We start from the raw sequence: 20,358 nt of genomic DNA on the forward strand, positions 1-20,358 counted from the left end.
GCATGGCCCTTCGCAGTTGGCTTTCCGTCCTGCTCCCGGGAAGGAGCCTCGAGGGCTGTGATGGCCTCCACAGCCCTGAGGGGTGGACCCGGCCTCTCCGGCCTCTCCTTTGCTTCACTCCTGCCCCACTCGCTTTGTTCTGAGGACGGCGGCCTCCTGTTGTGCCACAGACTCGCAAGCCCTTTCCTACCTCAGAACTCTGCTCTCCCTCTGCCTGGAGCACTCTTCTCCTGATACTTGCCCTCCTCTCCCTCGCCCGGGCCTTTAATCCAGTGGCGCTTGCCCGGTGAGTCCCCTGACCACCCTGGCGCCGGGGACTCCCTTTCCCCTCCCAGCTTTGTTTTTGTCGTTAGCGTTCTCCACCACCTAACACACTGTGCATTTCGCTCCGTTACCTGTTTCTTTCCGCTTGGTAGACTGTAAGTCCTCTGTATGCAGGTGTTTTTGTCTGCTTCGTTCACTGCTGATTCCCTGCAGCCTGGAATGCCCAGCGTGGTGTAGGTGGCTGATGAATATTTGTGGCGTGAAGAGCACAATGGGAGGATTGACTCCCCTCTCTGAAGAAGTTGCGTCATGCTAGGCTGGGAACGGGTGCTTGGGCACCAGGTGACAGTCATGGGTCCTTTTGTTGTTGTTGTTTGAAAAAATCGGAAAAAAATTTTAAGTGTACCTAAGGAAAAATTAGAAGCTATGTTCATTATTTTAAGACTTTGGGAATTTTCCAGTCACTTTGGTTGCTTAATCAATATTTTATTGAATACATAACCTTATTTGCTCATAAGATTTTTGTTTTGTAAAAATCAATGTCGGTCATTAGAACAAGGATATTTATTCTTTGAGTATATAACTGGACAGAGCTTTCCAAGTAGTGGGCTTGAGAGTAATGATCTTTTCAGTCCTTAGAATGGCCAGAGCCCCAAATCAGGTGCTTAATCTCTCCTGTGTGCCATACAAAGGTTGTTTTCCGCGTGTGCCAGGACTTGGCAAAACTTGGGAAGCACTGCTTTAGACACATAAAATGTTTTCTTCAGATGGAGTTAAAATCTGCTGAGCTGTGATTCAAGCATATTTTAGTCATCCCCTCCCCCCCCACCCAGGTTTGAGAACCATGAAAACACTTGTCAAAACAGAGTAAAACATCAGAATTCTGTAAAAGCAAAGTTATTGTCTCTGTGGACTTAATGATGTTTAACAAAAAGATATTTCCAGACACAGAGCTGAAGGCATTAAAAGAGGGGAGTTGGGGATCGTGGTGTAGATGTGCAGTGGAATAGTCCTCAGCAGTGGAAAGGAAAGAACTGCTCATACTTGCAGCAACATGAATGAAACTGGAAAACATTATACTGAGTGAAAGAAGCCAGACACAAAGGAGTACACTCTGCCCGATTCCATATATTTGAAATTCAAGAGCAGACAAACCTAAAGCATAAGTTACAGAAATCAGAGCAGTGGTTTGCAGGGCTGGGGACAACAGGGAGAGTGAGGGGACCTGGGGGAAGGAGAGAAGAGAAATAGTCTATGACTTTATAGCGGTGCTGGTTATGTGGGGTGTACGTTTGTGACTGTTCGTTGAACTCTACATTTAAAATTGATGTATATAATCTCTCAATAAAGTTAATTTAAAAAATTAGAGTTGGTGGGCTTCCCTGGTGGCGCAGTGGTTGAGAGCCTGCCTGCTGATGCAGGGGACACGGGTTCGTGCCCTGGTCTGGGAACATCCCACGTGCTGTGGAGCGGCTGGGCCCGTGAGCCATGGCCGCTGAGCCTGTGCGTCCAGAGCCTGTGCTCCGCAACGGGAGAGGCCACAACAGTGAGAGGCCTGCGTACCGCAGGAAAAAATAAAAAATAGAGTTGGTAGGGTGTTAACCTTTTCTAGTTATTTTCACCAACAGAGCTATCAGCTACAGAGCCCTTGAATAACATCTGAAAATAAGATATGTTTAGATTATGATTAACCTTCTCTGCTTTTAAAAATGGTTGTGTACCTCCTGCGGGATTATCTCTAAAAAAAGAAATGTATTTCAAGGATACATAAGATATATAAATCTGTGGTGAGTGATTACATAAGAGTAAGCTATTTTTAGGTAGAAGCTTTGCAGCCATGATGGAGCAGGAGTGTGCTTAACAGAATCTCAGATCGGGTTCCTATAGTAGATAGCTGAGAGACCCATGCGCGCTGCAGTATAGGAGAGTACCTTGTAAGCATCATTTTGTGTTTGATGCAATGAAGATTTTTCACATTTGCGATTTTGATGCAAAAGTTTGCAAACATCAGTTCCTAAATAGACACATTTAAAGATATTTTGCTAATTGTAAAATTATGAGATTTATGAAAGACATACACACATGCATATATATATAATATAGAGCTATTTTCTATAAAGCGTAGGGAAGAATATAAACACCAGAGCCCAGCAACCACTGACAGGAGGTTTTGGTTTATCTTAGTTTGTTTGTATTGGCAAATACACAAATACAGCAGACACTGCAGTTTGATATCCTATGTTGTTTTCAGTAGTATCAGAGTATTTTTCTTTGTCATACATATTCTTCGAAAATATGTTTGAATGAGAAATGTATTATTTTGACTCCCATTGTGAGTAAGTGAGTGGTCTTTTCACTATGCCCTTACTATTGCTAAATAGTCTTATTTTTTATAGCCTTATTGAGGTTATAATTGACAGACAAATTGCACACATTTAAAATGTCGTTCAGTGAGTTTTGATGCATGTTTACATTGTAAAACCATCATCACTTTGAGGATTAGGAATATTTCTATTACTTCCAAAGCCTGTTGTGGTACCTCCTACTCTTCCTTCTACCTCTGTCCACAGGCAGCTATTGATTAGCTTTCTATCACTAATTAATTAGTGCTCAGTAGGCATTTTCTAGCATTTTACATATATGGAATCATACTTTTGTGGGTGTGGAGGAGGCTTAGCTTCTTTAATAATTATTTGCAGATTTTTCCATGTTGTTGCTCGTAGCAATAGTTCATTCTTTTTTATTGCTGAATAGTGCTCCATTTTATGGCTATACCACAGTTTAATCACCTGTTGATGGACATTTGGATTGTATCCAGTTTTTGGCTACTGCAAGTTTTCGTGTGGATATAATCTTTCATTTCTCTTAGGTATCAATAAATACTTAGCAAATAGAATGGCTGGATCATATGCAAAATGCATATTCGTGGGGGCTTTTTTTGAGTTTGTTTTTTAATTTAAAAAAATTATAGCGTTTATATAACGTAAAATTAACTGTTTTGAGCATAAGGTGCATTGGCATTTGGTAATTCACAATGTTGTATAACCATCACTCTATCTACTTCCAAAACATTTTCATCCCAAAAAAGAACCCTGTACCCATTAAGCAATCACTCCCCATTTCCACCCCTGCCCCCAGCCCCTAAAAATGACTAATCTGTGTTTTGTCTCTATGGATTTGCCTGTTTTGGGCATTTCTTATAAATGGAATCATTCAGTGTGTGAGCTTTAGTGTCTGGCTCCTTTAGCCTAATGTTTTCCAGCATCATGTGCATTGTAGCATGTATCAGACTTTATCTTAATGACTGAATAGTATTCCATTGTATATATACAACACATCTTATTCATTCATTCATTTATGGACGTTTGGGTGGTTTTTACCTTTTGGCTATTGTGTATAGTGTTACTTTGAACACTTTTGTACAGGTATTTGAACCTGTTTCAGTTTTTTGGGGTGTATACCTAAGAGTGAATTTTCTGGGTCACATGGTAATTCTATGTTTAGCTTTTTTGAGGAACCACTAAACTGTTTTCCACAGCATCTGCACCATTTTACATTCCCACCATCAGGGCACAAGGGTTCTTTTTTTCCCCATCCTCACCAATGCTTATTGTCCTAGTGGGTGTAAAGTGATATACCTCATTGTTATGATTTGCATTCTTCTAATGACTAAAGATGTTGAGCTGCTTTTCATATACTTGTTGGCCATTTGTATATGTTTGGAGAAATGTGTGTTCAAGTTCTTTGCTCATTTTAAAATTGAGTTGGTTGTGTAAAAAATTTTGGTCAAAATAAATACTCCATCAGGACATTGCATTTATACATATACACAGTTTTTCCATAAAACATTTTTATTTAGTTAGCTATTATTGAGAATATATCTTCTTTGATACATTTTTCCCTTAGAGGTTCATTTAAAAAAAAAAAAAACTAGTTCTTATAGTTCATTATTCAAACATGGTTTAGCCGAGACATGTTCAAAGCAGCTGTAATTTTCTATAGGGCAGACATCCCAGACTAAATCGTTTTTTCATATCTTAAGCAATTTTTTCTGTCTTACAGCAGTATTTTCTGACAAAGGAATATATCTTAGTTTTTCATCACACTATTTTCTGTCTACTGTTTTTTTGTAATTTGAGAATAAGTATTTCCTCAAGTGATTTGTAGCTTTTTGTCTTTTCTATTAAAAACCATTAAAGGAGTTGCTAAACATTTTATTACATTTAGTGAAGAAATTGAAAGGGTAAAGCTGTGGACTGAATGTCATGTAACTTTAAACATCACTGAAGAAATTTGGGGAAGTTTATCTTCACCCTCTGGATGCTTAGCTTTTAAATGTTGAGACAGATGTCATGACTTCATGTGCTCATTAGTTTATATCTCAAGGCATAATAATAACGCATAAATAGAGGGTGACCTGCACACATCCATATTTCTATGTATATATATCCACATCCATATTTCGTATGGTCTTCTGGAGAACTGGCTTATTGTCATCTGATTATATGTGATCTGTTTTTACCAGGATAGCTGACAGAGACCTCCCACTGGCAGTAGAAGTCTTTGCTGTATTCCCTTTGTTCACTTTGTTAGCATCATTAGTATCTTCGATCTGGATCTCCTTTGTGGTGCTCTTTACGTTATGGGTGTATTTTGTGAATTAACTGAAACTAGATGATGTAGTCTGTAAGTCCTCGTAACCAAGCGTTCGTGAACTGCGGTGCATCAGGGTACCCTGGAAGCAGGTGCTTCTGTCAGCCTCTGAGTGGTAGTCTCCACTCTTCCCCGAAGTTACTGTGCATCCTGCACTTGACCCTTGACCAAGTGACCCGTGGACCATGTGGAGGCACCGTTGTTGTTAATCTGTATATATCATATCTGTATATGTAACATTTGGTGTAATATTTTTACAGAAGTAAACGTAAAAGACTTTATAATATTCTTATATCTCATGGGTACGCGCGCTCCACTTTGGAGACTGTAAATGAAAGCAAGTAAAGAACCATTGTAAAGCTTAAAAGTAATGATGCGTTTGCATTTTAAATAGGTATACTGGGCGGGAATGTGAAGTGCCTTTTTGTCTTTTTCCCCTTCTAGACTATAAACTCTCCAGGGATTAACCAATTTCTTCTTCTGTTCATACTTTGTATCCCTAGCACTACCTTGAAATAGTAGTACCTGCCCGGCAAATATTTAACTAAACTGAAATTCTCCTGAATTGGTAATTCTTATCCAGAAGCCACATTGGAATAATTTGTGGAGTTTTTGAAAAAATATCACATGTATTAGCGTTAGTATTAGCATTGAACAACAACAACAAAAAACCCCAAAGCCAAATAACATGAGCTTAAGTTAGAGAATTTCTTTTTCACCTTAAAGAAGACAGGAGGTAGGCAGTCTGGGCCTGGTGTGGCAGTTTCAGGTGTCGGTGGCTATTCCAAATACCAAAGTCTAGTCAGGAGGAAGGAAGCAAGCAAGCGAGCAAAAAATACGAGTATGCCCTTCCCTTTAAGGAGACCGGGTGGATTCCTTACATCACTTCCATTCTTGGCCAGAACTTAGTCATGTGGCCACAGCTGCCAGAAAGACTGAGAAATGGTGTTTAAGATGGAAGGCATTGTTAATCAACCATGCTCCAATATAAAATAAAAATTAAAAAAAAAAAAAGATGGAGGGCAGTGTAGCCAGCTAACAAATTGGGGTTCTTACTAAGGAAGAAGAGGAGACTAGATATTGGGAGAAATCACAGTACATGGACCTCATTCATTTTTTAAGTCCTGAGGCAGTAGGTCTGGGCTGAAACTGGGCATTCTGATTAGAAACCAAACCAAACCAACCCTATAGCTGCTCCACGTATACTCTTTACGATGGAGTATCTCAGCTCTAAGCCAAGTTTGGAACAGAACAGATCTTAAAAGAAAAGAAACCCTTCTCCTGGAGGGCGTGGATTCAGCCAAGTTCCTAATCTACCTAACAATCTTGCCATTTTACAGTGATGCCATTCCTCACAGGGGTCCAAGGGATGGTTTTAACAAGTGCTTTGCTGTAGTCCAGGTAACTGCCTGCCCTCCCTTATTTATCTGGTCCATCAGTCTAGTATCCCCATTCCCCCAAAAAGTGAGACCCTCTGCTTCTAAAATTCCTGATCGTGGATTGCCATCGACTGTGTTTAGGGTCTTATGGTTATTGGCAACACCATGGGTTGGAAAGCTTGTGGGCTTTGGTGTTAAAAGATCTTGGTTTCAGTTTTTTATTCTTCTCCTAACCTTTGTCAAGTTACTTAAACTTTATGATCTTCAGTTTATACATATATGCCTTCCTCATAGGGCGGTTAGGAAGATTTAATGAACTCTAACAGTATGTAAAAGTGCTTTTTAAAATGTAAAGTGCTATGCATATACTTTATCAGTCATTATCAGTCATAGACATAGAAACAGCCCTGTGTAAGCAGAACGATTGTTTACACAAATGCTTAGGAAATTAAGCCCCCTTTTTTTTTTTGCTAGATGAACTCTCATACTGAAGTTAAGAATAGTGAGATTTTAAGAAACATTTTTGCTCAGGGTCGTGCACTTAAATTGTTAGTTCTGGGATAAACTGTGAAATACTTGTTAATACTGGTTAAAGAGATTTTATCAAAAAAAGTTATTTTGCATTGCTTCGGTCCCCTTCTATTCTCTTCTATTACTATACACCCGAATGTTCTTCATTTTAAAATTCTGTTTCAAGACTTCCTGTTGAGCATGTCATATGCAACCATTCCAGGCACTTAGGGAATACAGTCATGAACAACTACTTAATCGGGAGTTTGAGACATGATTAAAAGAACAGACTTTTTAAAATTTCAGAATCTTTATTGAGTAGGTTGATTTGGAATTTTACCGTTTTCATATAGCCAACACTGATTTTTTACATTATATTGAAATTTGTTTGCCACGGTTTAATATATACTATTAGGTGGCAGTTTAACATCCTGTTCTGTAATTTATGTGATACATAAAAACTTTTTGAAATTTTTAATACATTATACTATAATCTAGAGTAACTTGGAGATTATACATTGATGTAGTAGTGCTCTTAGGAATATAATTCTGTAAGTGCTAACTTCTGGAATGTAAAATGCACATAGTTATGGAAATTGCACTTTATTGTAGTTGTTCCTTACGTGACTGTTACAGTCCGTGTCAACTGATTCAGCTTTGCAATTGAAAGAGAAAATTGTTATGAAATCTTACTTATACCAAGTTATTTCAGATGCCAGAACCATTGAGCAAGGGAGTGGACTTCATGTGTATTGATTCTACTGCTGGTAGCATACCATGGAAGTGAATGGTACTTTGGTTTCAGAAGACATATTTCTCTTTTCTGCTTCTTTTTTTAAAAAATGTAAAACCTCAACTTAGTCGCATTGTTTGTATGTAGCATTATTCTCCCATTGGTTTTATTTCTGTGGGAGGTTATTTATTTTTATTTATTTATTTAAATTAATTTTTATTGGCGTATGGTTGCTTTACAATGTTGTGTTAGCCTCCACTGCACAACAAAATGAATCAGCCATACACATACAGATATCCCCTCCCTTTTGGACTTCCCTCCCATTTAGGTTACCACAGTGCATTAGGTAGAGTTCCATGTGCTATACAGAATGTTCCCATCAGTTGTCTATTTTATACATACTATCAATAGTGTGTATGTGTCAATCCCAGTCTCCCAATTCCTCCCTCTGTGGGAGGTTATTTTTAAATCAGACTGACAAAAATAACTATCAGAGAGTCTGGGTTTATATTGATTCTTCTAAGAATCACTATCCCTTGCTTTTTAAACTCTGTTTATTTACCATATTTCTTAAGTGACTGTTTATTGGGCTCTGTCCTAGATATGGGAGTAGGCAGTTACCCCCAAATTCCTCCTTGACTTAAAATGTCTGAAGATACATCTGGGAGTAATTGATTTAACAGATTATTAGCAGAAACTGCAGTTTAGCAAGCTCCATTGAGGTCATTTTACTTAGAGCATGTCAGTAAGTCAACAAGCAGATAACACCCTCACCTTCATTCCCAAGGCAGAGCGGAGGGACAGAGAAGTATAGAGGTCATTCCCAGTGGGGTTTCCTTTTCTATTGGCTTGAGCCAGATTGAGTAAGATGGCAGTGCCAGTAAGAAAGGGGCGTTTTTTTAACCGTGCCAGGAGCAAGCCACAGTCTACTATGGGCAAAGGGAAAATTCTGGAACAGCTGCCTTGTGTTGGGTTGACCAGATAAGTGTGAATGAGGCTTTGGAGGGCCTTGGATATGACCTCATTTTAAATCTCAGGGCAAACTTTTCGATGCTGTGTATAATGTTAAAGAGACTGGTAGCTTCTTACACATCACATGCCGGGACCTATAGGTTGAAGACCTCTGTTTCCTATTCTCTCTAGTTCTTATATGCACTGAGACAAAAGGAGCAACTAGAAGAAAACTTGGTTCCACATACCTGCCTATCTGTGTCTGGACATGTACATGCTGCTCTTTCTCCTTCAGCTAAGGATGAGCTGTCTGTGCCCTTAGCAAAGGCCAGCGGTGTGGATTAGAGCCCATCCTTTTTTTGCAAGCTCAAGAACATCATTCCAGCAGTTCTGTCCTTGCACTCCTACATCATTAATTTCCTCTCTGTTGAATCTTTCCCATCGATGTAGAAACATGCTGGGTTGTCTTTCATAATAAAGCCTATTGACCCCCACACCCCCTTCCAGCAATTGCCCCAATTTTCTCCTTTCCTTTTTAGCAAAAAGAATAAGCTGTACTTGCCCTTTCCAAGTTTCCTTCTCTCATTTCTACTGACCCACTCCCGTCATGCCTTTGCCTTCAGCATTCTCTTAACGTTCCACTGAGCCTTTCCTTGTCAAGGTCACCATTGACCTCATCACTAAATCCAGAGAGCTTTTCTTAGTTCTCGTATATTTATTTGATCCATCATCAGTGTTTGACATATTTAATCACTCGTTCCTCCTTCAAGTACTTCATTTAGGCTTCCAGAATACCACACACTTCTGAGTTTCCTCCTGTCTCTCCTTTTTTTTTGTTTCCTTTTCTGGTTCTTTCTCGTCTCTCCCATCAGAAGGAAATCTCAGTCCTTGGATTTCTTCCTGTGTCTGTCTCACTTTCTCCCTTAGTGATTCTGTCTAGTCTTACAGCTTAAAATATAATCTATTTGCAAAGGACTCCCAGAGTTATATCTCTAGCCTGGACCTCTTCCCTGAAGACCTGATTTGGTTATCTAATTGTCTACATGACATCTGCATGAACGTCTGATGATAACTCTCATGTGTGAGTTCCTGATTGTCCTGGCCCTTCAGTCTTCCTGCATTGGGTAATGATGATGCTATCTTTAGTTGCTCAGGGCAAAACTATAGAGTCATCCTTGATTCCTCTCTTCTCTCGCATCCCATAGATGTGCCTTCAAAATACATCCAGAATCTGACTACATCTCATCACCTCCATTGCTATTACCCATCTCTTACCTGGATTGTTGCAGTAGCCTCTTAGGGATCTTTTTTATTCTAAGCTTGACCTTCCCCCCAGGTCTCTTCTTCAGCTTATCAAAGACACTGTGTTAAAATGTAAATCAAATAATGTTACTGCTCTGCTCAAAACCATGCAGTGGCTTCTCTTGTCAGTCACAGTCAAAGCCAGAACTCCTACAGTGGTCTGCAAGCTCTCTGCAGTCCCCTCCCCACCACAGCCTCCTTGCACATCCTACCTCATCTCCATTTCCTCCTATCAGACAAATCTGCTTGGCCACTGAGGCTTATTTATAGTTAAGTAAGTGTCTTAGTGAGAGGAAGGACTGAAAGAAAAGGCTTCAGGAACATAAGGAAATGTGTACAGTTGAAAAGGCATTGATGGGATGGCATAGAAGAAGGGCATTAGAGTCAGCGAAACCCTAAAAGTTAATGTGTGCAAGGGTGCTTTGTAAATCTGTAAAACAAATTTGTAAAACAAAGCAAATGTATACTATCCATTCATGAGGATATGTTTCCATACTTGATCATGCCTGAGACATGGGATCAGATCTTGACTGTCCTGCACCCTGGGGGTGAGAGTGTGATTCAGCCTGGCTGTGAACCTGGAATAATGTCTGCTTGCATTCACATGAGAGCTGCCCCACCCAGAGCAGTGCTGTCGACCTCAACGAGCAGAAGGGCCCTTACCAGCTGTAAATGACCAGGACCACTTTCCAACGGCGATGTGGCAGTAGCAGGGAGAAGTCAGCATACTGTTGGTCCTCTAGCCACGGAAATAAGTGCCAATGCAGTTCCTTATCTAAGAAATAAAATTAGATGTTTTTTAATTCAAGATGTAGTATTTCGGTCATAAGCCAGTATGTCCTTTGTTATAGCCACACATCCAGTAACAAAGAAGAAAAGAGAAAGGCTAATGCTGTTGAACTGACCAGAGTGTAGCCAGTTGAAAGAGCTTAACTAGATTGATCATCAGGGCCAGAATGTCACGTAACCTGTAATTGGATAATTGGCCACAGTGTTCTCTGAATACTAATCACTTACTCCTTAGTGGTAAGGAGTGGTGTGTCTTTGCCAGATTTCATCATTGTCTCTGCCTGAGTTAACTTCTCAGAAACATAGGTAAGTAACAGGGGGCTTTATAGAAGGAGAGAGCCGATGCAATGTGTATTTTTACTGGCTAGCACGAGACTTTTTAAAAACGCTGAATTCTTTTGCTGGTGTCCATTCACTGACGGAGTGAAGAACACTTTGGAAGTATTCATTGTGCATTTCACCCACCAGTTATAATTAATAATGTGTAACTATTAAATGTGTGATGGTTCAGTCCTTAAGTTGTTCCTAATAAAAAGGTTGGCATTTATGTTTACTTGGTTATATGTTGATTTTTGTTGTGGCAGAGTGGCTGAGGGCATAGATTTTATATGTGAGTTTGAAGAATTCACATACCCTGTGCTAGAAATGGCCTAATGTAATTACAGACATGTGCTGGGCTTCACTGATTTTTGTGAAGGAAGGAAGTTCTTTGTTCCCTTAATAAAAACTAGGGTAGTTATAGTTTGAGGATTTAAAAAAACCACAGTCATATGCATGTGTCAGTGCAAGTGTTGATACACAGAAAAGTGAAGCACTGTGCCTGGAATTTCAGAGAGGGATTGCATAAAGGTACTGTTTCTGTTCCAGCATAACTTCTAAGCTGGCAAATGAGAATTCGGAGACAGAGTTGAAAAGTAAGATGAAGATTTTATGCATAAGTTATCTAAGAACCTATTGAGAAATAGGCGGCGCTGCTAGAGTTCTTTCGTTTGTTTGTTTTTTTAATTTGAAGACCACTGTGTTGAAGCCACCAATTAGATTATTCAACAGTAGTAGAATCCCATAAGTTCCTTATGCAGAACTTGCACTCTGTATCTCTTGATGAGTAGTTCTACACTAAACTTCCAGTACAGGATATCCCCTAAGTGTTTCTGAAATACTGAGATTGTAATAGATTTGGAATTACATTGTTCCAGTTGACTGTTCCAGTTGATTGATTTAATTGACCAAAAAACATCAACGGCAGTTAAGTATGTTCTTAGATGATTCTGTAAAGCAACAAGAGAGCGCTTTACTAGTGCTGTTTTTGTGACACACCTGCTCTCAGCTACATCACTTTACAGGATGGGGAGGTATTGCCATTTGGTGGGAAGTTTGAGGGTAAGGTAACTTCAGTACAGAAGATCCTGTTATGCTTGAAATTAATACAAGTGCCCTCAGATCAACTGACAGATAAAAACAAGGTGAAAACCGGAACTGTAGGTAGAGCCTCTTCTCTCCCTTCTGCTCCCACCCCTTTCCCTCCTTCTATGAAGAACAAGTGAGAACAGATGTCGAGGTGGCAGAACTGCAGGGATGCTTACTTTAAATGGATAAAGGATCGGGATTTTGTGTATGGTTTTGTTGAGGGAACTCGGTATTTGGGGGCCTTGATCATTTATTTTGCCACTTTTCTGAAATCGAGATGAATTTAGGTACTGAAACTTATGTATTTGTTAACCAGAAGACATAATTTAGTTGATTCTTATATGGAAAGGTACAGTGTCAACAGCACATTTGCATTTTGATACTTGAACAGCTAAAAAAAATAAAGCTAAAGGGAGAGGAGTGGGCAGGTGTAAAAGAGTTTGGATCTTCCTGCAGTGGTGTTTTTAGAATCTACAGCAGTGCTGATCTTTTCCATTCAAAGAAGGGTTCATTTTGGGTGTTGTGGTGAATTTTGTAGGCCTTGTTTATAGGTAAATGAGTTGTTTAACATATCAAGTGGAAGAAGAACAGTTTTTTTTTTTTTTTTTGATCTAGGTTGACTTCAGCCATAGTAAAAGTATTTCCTCCTTGGAGATAAAATTTTAGATGATAGGAATATTTGCAATTCCTTAAAAATTATAATTATATAAATACTTAATTTTTTTCTGTTTTGCATGTCTTTTCTGCTTATTAGTGCTTACCATTTATTGCAATTTTTATTTCATTATTGCACTTTTAATAAGAATAACCTTGTTACTGTAATGCTAGTATTTACTAGCATTTACTAAGATGCCTTGAGGACTGGAACTATTCCCAAGATAATGAAGGTTTAACCCTATTTTTGTTACAAACTTAGCATTTTGGTAGAACTGTATTTTAAGTCATATCCAGGATTCTTGAGTGTTGTACCTAACGCGTGGCTGTGAAGTCAGAACGTAGAGGGAGCTGCTGCGTCCTTGGGGACCAAGGGGAGGAGACTGAGAGGGATGCCAGGAAGTGGGAGGCGAGGTTCAGCAGAGAGCAGCTGGGAGCAGCGGCGAGAGGTTCGCCAGCTCCAAGGCCCAGGAGCAGACGGTCTGACCAGGAGGAGGTTTCAGAGGTCACCCCATCCTAGTGCCTTTCAAACTGTTGGAACAGCTCCTGGCTTTGGGCCTGGAGAGGAAAGTCACAGAGGCTCCTGATCTAGACCTGGCATCATGCTGTGCAGTTCTGCTTCCTGAAACATCTGTTTTATGTGTTGAGATTACATTTGAGAAATAGGTTGAGCTGCTAGAGCTTTTTTGTTTGTTTGTTCTTTAATTTGAAGAGCATTGTGTCGAAGCCACCAATTAAATTATTCGACAGCAGTAGAATCCCAGTTTTGTAGGTGAGGAAGCAGGCGCAGGAAACTTCTGAGGTTCCCAGTCCTGCCTAAAGCGCCACGTGGGCTCTAGAAGTTGAGGGAGATAACGGAATAGTTGTGGTTTTCAGAGTTCTGATACAAGGATAGGTGAAACTGTTCATACCAAATCTGGTACCTGCTATTTTACATGAGAATTAGGTTACTTACATTTTATATGGTTTTAGTTAACTGCACATTCAGATGCTATTGAATGAGATAGGAAGAACAGATTGTATCTTCAAAGGATTAAGGCTTTGCTTTCTCTGTAATCTATTATTTATTTTGCACATTAGAGTCAAGGTAAAATATGGAACCAAAATCAAAATATGTAATTGAAAAATGGCAATTAAAATGTCATTACCTGGCCTCTTGTTTCCCTTCATTTGATATACCACCTATTTTGGAGGTGAACTGGAGGATTATGTCTTATGCTTTGATGTGGTACACATTTTAATAATTACAATGGTTTCAATTCTTTATTTTGTTCAAAAACTGGTTTCTTAATTTTATGATTAATGTTGAACGAGGGGGCTTCCCTGGTGGTGCGGTGGTTGAGGATCCGCCTGCCGATGCAGGGGACACGGGTTCGTGCCCCGGTCCGGGAGGATCCCACGTGCCGCGGAGCGGCTGGGCCCGTGAGCCATGGCCGCTGAGCCTGCGCGTCCGGGGCCTGTGCTCCGCTACGGGGGATGCCACAACAGTGAGAGGCCCGTGTACTGCAAAAAAATTTAAAAAAAAATGTTGAATGAAATATTCTCTATTAAAATTTTTATATGATTTTCAAATTGGCTAATGCCCTTATACTAGGATCCTGATCATTTGAGCTGAATTTGTTTGCTAGTTCTTAATCTATTTTCATGAGCTGGCAGTGTTGTGAGAAATGGCCCCATGGGAAGAACAGAATTAGCTTAGTAATTTTGCTCATTCATCCATGTGTATGTGGCACGACTGTTTGCATTCCTGATGTTGCAATTGAAGTGGATCTGAAGCGAATAATTTTCATAACCTTTTGAGTAAGTCTATATCTCCTGTCACTCTGAAGTCTTTTTTATATATCTGTTTTCTTCCAGGTGAGGAATTTTAAATTGGAACAGGAACAAGAAAAAAACAAAATTTTGTCAGAAGCGCTGGCGACTCTAGCCACTGAACATCATGAACTAGAGCAGTCTCTGGTTAAAGGCTCCCCACCTCTCAGCATCCTTAGTGAGGACGAGTTCTATGATGCGCTGTCAGGTAATTCTAGAATCCTGCTGTCTGTGTTGTTGGTAATTCACAGTTGACCACCTGAATGTCTTCTTAGGGTGGATGTCACCTTGAGTTTCCTGAAATAAACAGATGGAAATGTATCACTTCAGCTCCCCAGATGACCTACTTTTTGTGTGACATTATTAAGGCAGAAGCCCAAAAGTTTGGAATGAAAGTCATCACTGAGTCTGCCTTTGTTGACAGCATATGCTATGCTGGGGCCAGAGTGCTGTGAATCTGGTTTGTTCCTTTATTCGATGACTGTTAAATACCTCCTGGCACAAGGTGCTATTATATGTTAAAGGATAGAGAGATGGATAGTTTCTATTCTCAGAGAGGTCTAAGAGTAAAGGACACATATAAGAAACAGTTGGCTACAGTATGGTATGCTGTGTGCCAAAGGAGAGGTGAGACCGTGGTGTAGCTGGAACAGAGAAAAGGAAGAGCTGAGGCTCAGAGATACAGGCCTCAGAGCAGCATAGCATACTGGCAGCGAGCAGGGACTCCAGAGTCAGATTCCCTGAATTGGAATCCTGCCTCTGACACTGGTCAGCTGTGTGACTGTGGGCAAGTTCCAAGACCTTCCTGGTTCTCAGCTTTCACATATTTAAAATGGGGATAATTATAGTTTCCATTTCAGTGGGTTGAGTCAGGATTAAGTGGGTTCATATGTGTAAGTAGTGTTTGGGACAGTGCCTGACAGGTACCAAGTGTTCAAAAAATGGGAGATGTGTGTGGAGAGGTGAGAATGGCTTTTGAGAGGAGGTACTGCTAAGTAGTTTCGACTTTTTGGGAACTTCCTTCAGAATTTTGAGGTAGATGTGGGCGGGGTCATGGAAGGAAGCCTGGGAGGGGGTGGTTGGAGATCAGCGAGTTGGAAAACAATTCTTTTATGCGGAGAAATTAAGTGCTTATCTAAGTAGATGAACATATACAATTGTTGGGTCTCAAAAACTTGACCATGGAATCAGGAGACCTCAGTGGATATGGAGTTAAAGGGTCAAATTAATGATAGGAAAGGAAAAGAAGCACCCTGAGGTTGTAGAAATGAGAACTAAAGAAGATTAGGTTAAGGGAGTTAAAATGGTGTGATGATATAGGACAAGGAAAATGATGTTGGTGGATATACAGAGAAGAGATTCATTATAGAAGATAAACAGCACATAGGAACATTAATTTTAGAAGTGTGACATGATCAAAAGAAGCGGAAAAGCTAATTCTAATAGCCAGATTTGGGAATAACTAGAGAAAGGATTGTAACGACTATGATGATGGCAATTAGATGTGGTTTTTGTGAAAATAGTGAGATTAAGAAGAGAAAGTAGAGACTGGACGTGAAAGCAGTGGAATGAGTTTCAGAGGTAAAGGAAGCATTTAACCTGATTGACGGAGGAAGGAGGGGAGGGTGAAGGACACTTGAGGCTGCTGACATTTCTTCACATCTCCTTTCTGCCATGTCCTGTCCTGTTACCACCTGTATTCCTTCTGTTTGGGGCATCCAAAAAGTAAAGCTACCAGACAGATAATTGGATTAAATGCAAAGAGGTCTGAATGTAAAAGAACCTAGACACTTCAGCTGCTCATCTTTGCTGTCCTTTTAAAAAACAAAAGAAAAAATTTAATTTTTATTTTTAAAAAGGTATTTGTTATAAATAATTCAATGTAAAAGTATGTATAGTGCCCAGTGAAATTTTCCCTTCATCCCTTACCCTAATTATGCACTCCTCCTCGGAGATTCTTATTAACAGCTTGATAGATTCTCTTCCAGACCTTTTTAAAGCATTTGCGTGGATATATGCTTGTGTACATATGGGGTTTTTAAAGAATCATGAGTGGAAGTAGCTGTATAATTGTACTAGATCTGCTTTTTCATGTAACAGTGTATCTTGGAAATCTTTCCCGTCAGTGTTACGACTCTAGCTCATTCTTTTTAAAGGTTGCATAAAAGTCAATGATACGATTTAGCAGAGTTTTCTTATTCTCTTCTTGATAGACATTTAGCGGCTACTATCATCTTTCTGCTTCTCAGTCATATTTTCACATTTATTTCCACAGTCGTCTCCTCTAGGAGAAGGCGATAAGAAGAACTACAGTCCCTGGGTCAGGACTGGCAAATGAATTTCATCTCAAGTGCCAGTTCAGATTGGTTTGCAGTCAGTACTGCCTGCTTGATGGGTTGCTGTGTTGAGAAGGATCCCGAGGCTGAGTCCAGTGCCTAGCTTAGCGTGTTCCACCGTGGCTGGAGATAAGGAGCTAGAGGGACAGGTGCCTTGAGTTTACTCGTCCCTGCCCTGAATGACCCACCTGAGTTTTATTATATTTGCTTGAACATAGTAGCTTTTCTTTGGCCACTCCTACTATTTCCTACTAGAAATCTTGGGAATCATTTGGTACAGTGTAAAACTGTATTAAAATTACGAGTCAGATGCCCAGGGTTGAAGTGTTGCCCTGCTGATGACCTAGCCACGTAATTCACTGAGATCATAAAAGCCTTCATTTGGGAATGACTTCATCTTCTCACTACAGTCTATACATTGACCTCCATTCCCTTTCCTCTTTCTCTTCTGTTACAAAAGAAGTGTCCCCTTTTCATTAAGGCCATTTCCTCCTGATTTGTTCTGGTACCAATCTCCTTGTGCCTTCTCCAGAACTTTTGTTTAGTTATTGCTTCTTTCATCTACAGTTTCTTTTTTTTTCCTCCCAATTTTATTGAGAAATAATTGACTTACAGCACTGTATAAGTTTAAGGTATACAGCATAATGATGTGACTTACGTACATCATGAAATGATTGTCGCAAGAAGTTTAGTGAACACCCACCATCTCATATAGATACAAAATCAAAGAAATAGAAAAAGTTTTTTTCCTTGTGATGAGACTTCTTAGGATTTAACTTTCTTAACTTCCATGTTTAACATACAGCAGTGTTGATTATATTTACCGTGTTATACGTTACATCCCTAGTACTTATTTATCTTATAACTGGAAGTTTGTACCTTTTGAAACCACCTTCATCCATTCCCCCTTCCCCCACTCCCTACCTCTGGTAACCAAAAATCTCATCTTTTTCTGTGGGTTTTTAAAATTTGTTTTTGAAGTGTAATTGACCTGTAACACTACATTAGTTCCTGTTACACAACATAGTTATTCAATATTTCTGTACATTTAAAAATGATCACCGTAAGTCTAGGCATCTGGAAGTTTGTACCCCTTAAGCTCCCTCACCTATCTCTTTCAATACCACATTATCTTAAATGCTAACTTAAAATTCCTGTAATAGTTTCCTATCTCTGCCATAACAAATTACCACAAATGTAGTGGCTTAAGTAATGCAGATTCATTCTTTGAGCTCTGTAGATCGGAAGTCCTGCAGTCAAGGTGTTGGCAGGTCTTTGTTCCCTCTGGAGGCTCTAGGAGAGAATCTGCCTTCTTGCCTTTCTAGCTTCTAGAGACCACCTGCCTGCCTTGGCTCAAGGCCCCATCCTCCACCTTCACAGCCGGCAGTTTGACATCTTCCAGTCTCTCTGAGTCTGACCTTCCTTCCTCCCTTTTATAAGGACCATAGCAATCACAGTGGACCCACTCAGGTAATCCAGGGTAACCTCCCCACGTCGGGAGCCTGAACTCAGTCACACTTGCAGAGTCCTTTTACCGTGGAAGGTAACACATCCACAGGTTCCACAGAGACTAGGACGGCCATCACTGGGGCCATTGTTCTGACTACCACCGTTCCCAAATTTATTTCTCCAGCCCTAACCTCTTGTGAGACACTTATATACTCAGCTCTTAGCTGGATAAATAAAAGATGAATTCTTGAACTTCCTCCTAGGTCTCCTTTCTCCCGGAGTTTACTTCATTTTAGTAAATGGCACCTGTTTCCTTTCCTAAAGCTGTGAACACGGGAGTAATTCATGGCATTCATGTGCCACCTCCATGAAACGCAGACCAGGGTCCGTCCATTCTACCTTCGCGACATACTTTGAATCCATCTATTAATATGTTCTGTTACTACAGGGTGCTGGTTAAAAGTGTAGGTGCTGCAGCTGGAAGGCTGTCGATAAGTGATGGCTCTACCAATTCCTGTACCCGTTGCGAAATGAGTTCACTTTACTGTGCCTCATTTCTTCGTCTGCAAGTAGGTCCTAGGATTATTGGGAGGAATAAACTAATATATATTTGTACTTAAAACAGTGCCTGGCACACTAAGGCGCTGCCCATGTTCGCTCGCAGTACCGTCACCTGCGCTGCACCTGCTCTTGTCCAGCCTCTTAACTGATCACTGTGCTTCCAGCCTTGCCTTATTGAGGTTCACGCCATATACACCACCCACACTGATGCTTTGTAGACAATCACATCATCGCATTCCCCAGCCTAGGATCCTTCAGTGGCTCTTCACTGCACCTAGTATAAAATCCAGACTCCCTAGCGGGTCTTCAAGGCTCCGACGTGACCCACACCCTGCCTGTCCCTTGTTCGTTCACTCGCTGGGCTCCAGCCACACCAGGCCTCCTCCATCCTCACAGTGCAGCAGTGACAGAGGCTATTGGGTCAGAGGTAAGAGAGAACAAGAACAAGTATACAAACCTGTATTTCATTTAAAGCTTTTTTAAATTGCTGGATCAGAATAATAGATTAAATCAAGCCTATCCTAATATCAGTATTTATTTAGTTTGTTTGTTTGTTTGTTTTTTGCGGTACGCGGGCCTCTCACTGTTGTGGCCTCTCCCGTTGCGGAGCACAGGCTCCAGACGCGCAGGCTCAGCGGCCAAGGCTCACATGCCCAGCCGCTCCGCGGCATGTGGGATCCTCCCGGATGGGGGCACAAACCCGTATCCCCTGCATCGGCAGGCGGACTCTCAACCACTGCGCCACCAGGGAAGCCCCTAATATCAGTATTTAAAAGATGTGAGAAAAAGGTTTTTAAAGGTACTTCTCTTAAAATATTTCTAAGTTATTTTCATGAAATGCTTAAACTTCTTTTTTAAAGTTGCTTACAGCATGTTTTACTTCCTTTAAAATTAAGTCCATGTGACTTCCTGATTTCCCTTTAAAATTTTTTTTAGATAAGCAGGATCAATGAAAATCTAATACAGTGGGTGAGACAAAACTTGATATAAGCCTACAGTGTAGTGTATTTTTTTCCAGCCCCATGGGATCTTTTGATTATTTAAATTTTTTTCCAGTATGCTTAATGACTTAAGATTTCATAAAATTCCATAAAGCAAGCAGATTCTTTCTCACAATTTGGTTGAATTCCATTGTGTAACATGATTAGAAGGAACTAAATCTAACGAAGTATCACGTCTTGTCCTCATTGTGTGTGTGTGTTTAAGGAATGAAATGGTTAAATCGAGTGAGATTTCTGATATTACTACCTGTGAGTGAGCACTTCCTGGGAAAAGGGCTAAACCTTCATGCGTGTTAAAGCAAAAGATTTAATGAGAAACTAGAGGCTAACTAGTTCTGCGGAAAAATTCCATTTAGCCAGCAAATAAAGTACAGAAATATGTAGAAGGTACCACTTCAGGGAAGAATAAAGCAGCTCCTTCTACATGTTCCTTCCATCATTCTGCCCTTTCCATTTCACCCTCACCTGATGCTACCCCCTTCTCCTACCAAAGCTCTCGAAATTATCAGCTCTCCTGGGTAGCCTTTCCTGACTCCCCCAGGCAGAATTAATTGTTC

The 20,358-nt window shown here is 40.3% G+C and overlaps 1 protein-coding gene across 10 annotated transcripts in view; it reads left to right on the top strand.

The window, feature by feature from the left end:
• OSBPL1A (oxysterol binding protein like 1A) overlaps positions 1 to 20,358 on the top strand; it is a 209,728-nt gene that overhangs the window by 104,869 nt on the left and 84,501 nt on the right. For 8 of the 10 annotated variants that reach the window (XR_010836893.1, XR_010836894.1, XM_067015193.1 and 5 more), the window contains one exon: positions 14,500 to 14,662. The exons of the other annotated variants lie outside the window; for them this stretch is intronic. Coding sequence is in view for 3 of the 8 variants with exons in the window: in XM_067015193.1 (XP_066871294.1) it covers positions 14,500 to 14,662 (163 nt within the window). In the remaining 5 variants the exon portion in view is untranslated. The remainder of the gene's footprint in view (positions 1 to 14,499; positions 14,663 to 20,358) is intronic. 10 annotated transcript variants of the gene reach the window in all.

The sequence above is a fragment of the Kogia breviceps genome, chromosome 15 (assembly GCF_026419965.1).
Source record: "Kogia breviceps isolate mKogBre1 chromosome 15, mKogBre1 haplotype 1, whole genome shotgun sequence".
NCBI classification, from domain to species: domain Eukaryota; kingdom Metazoa; phylum Chordata; class Mammalia; order Artiodactyla; family Physeteridae; genus Kogia; species Kogia breviceps.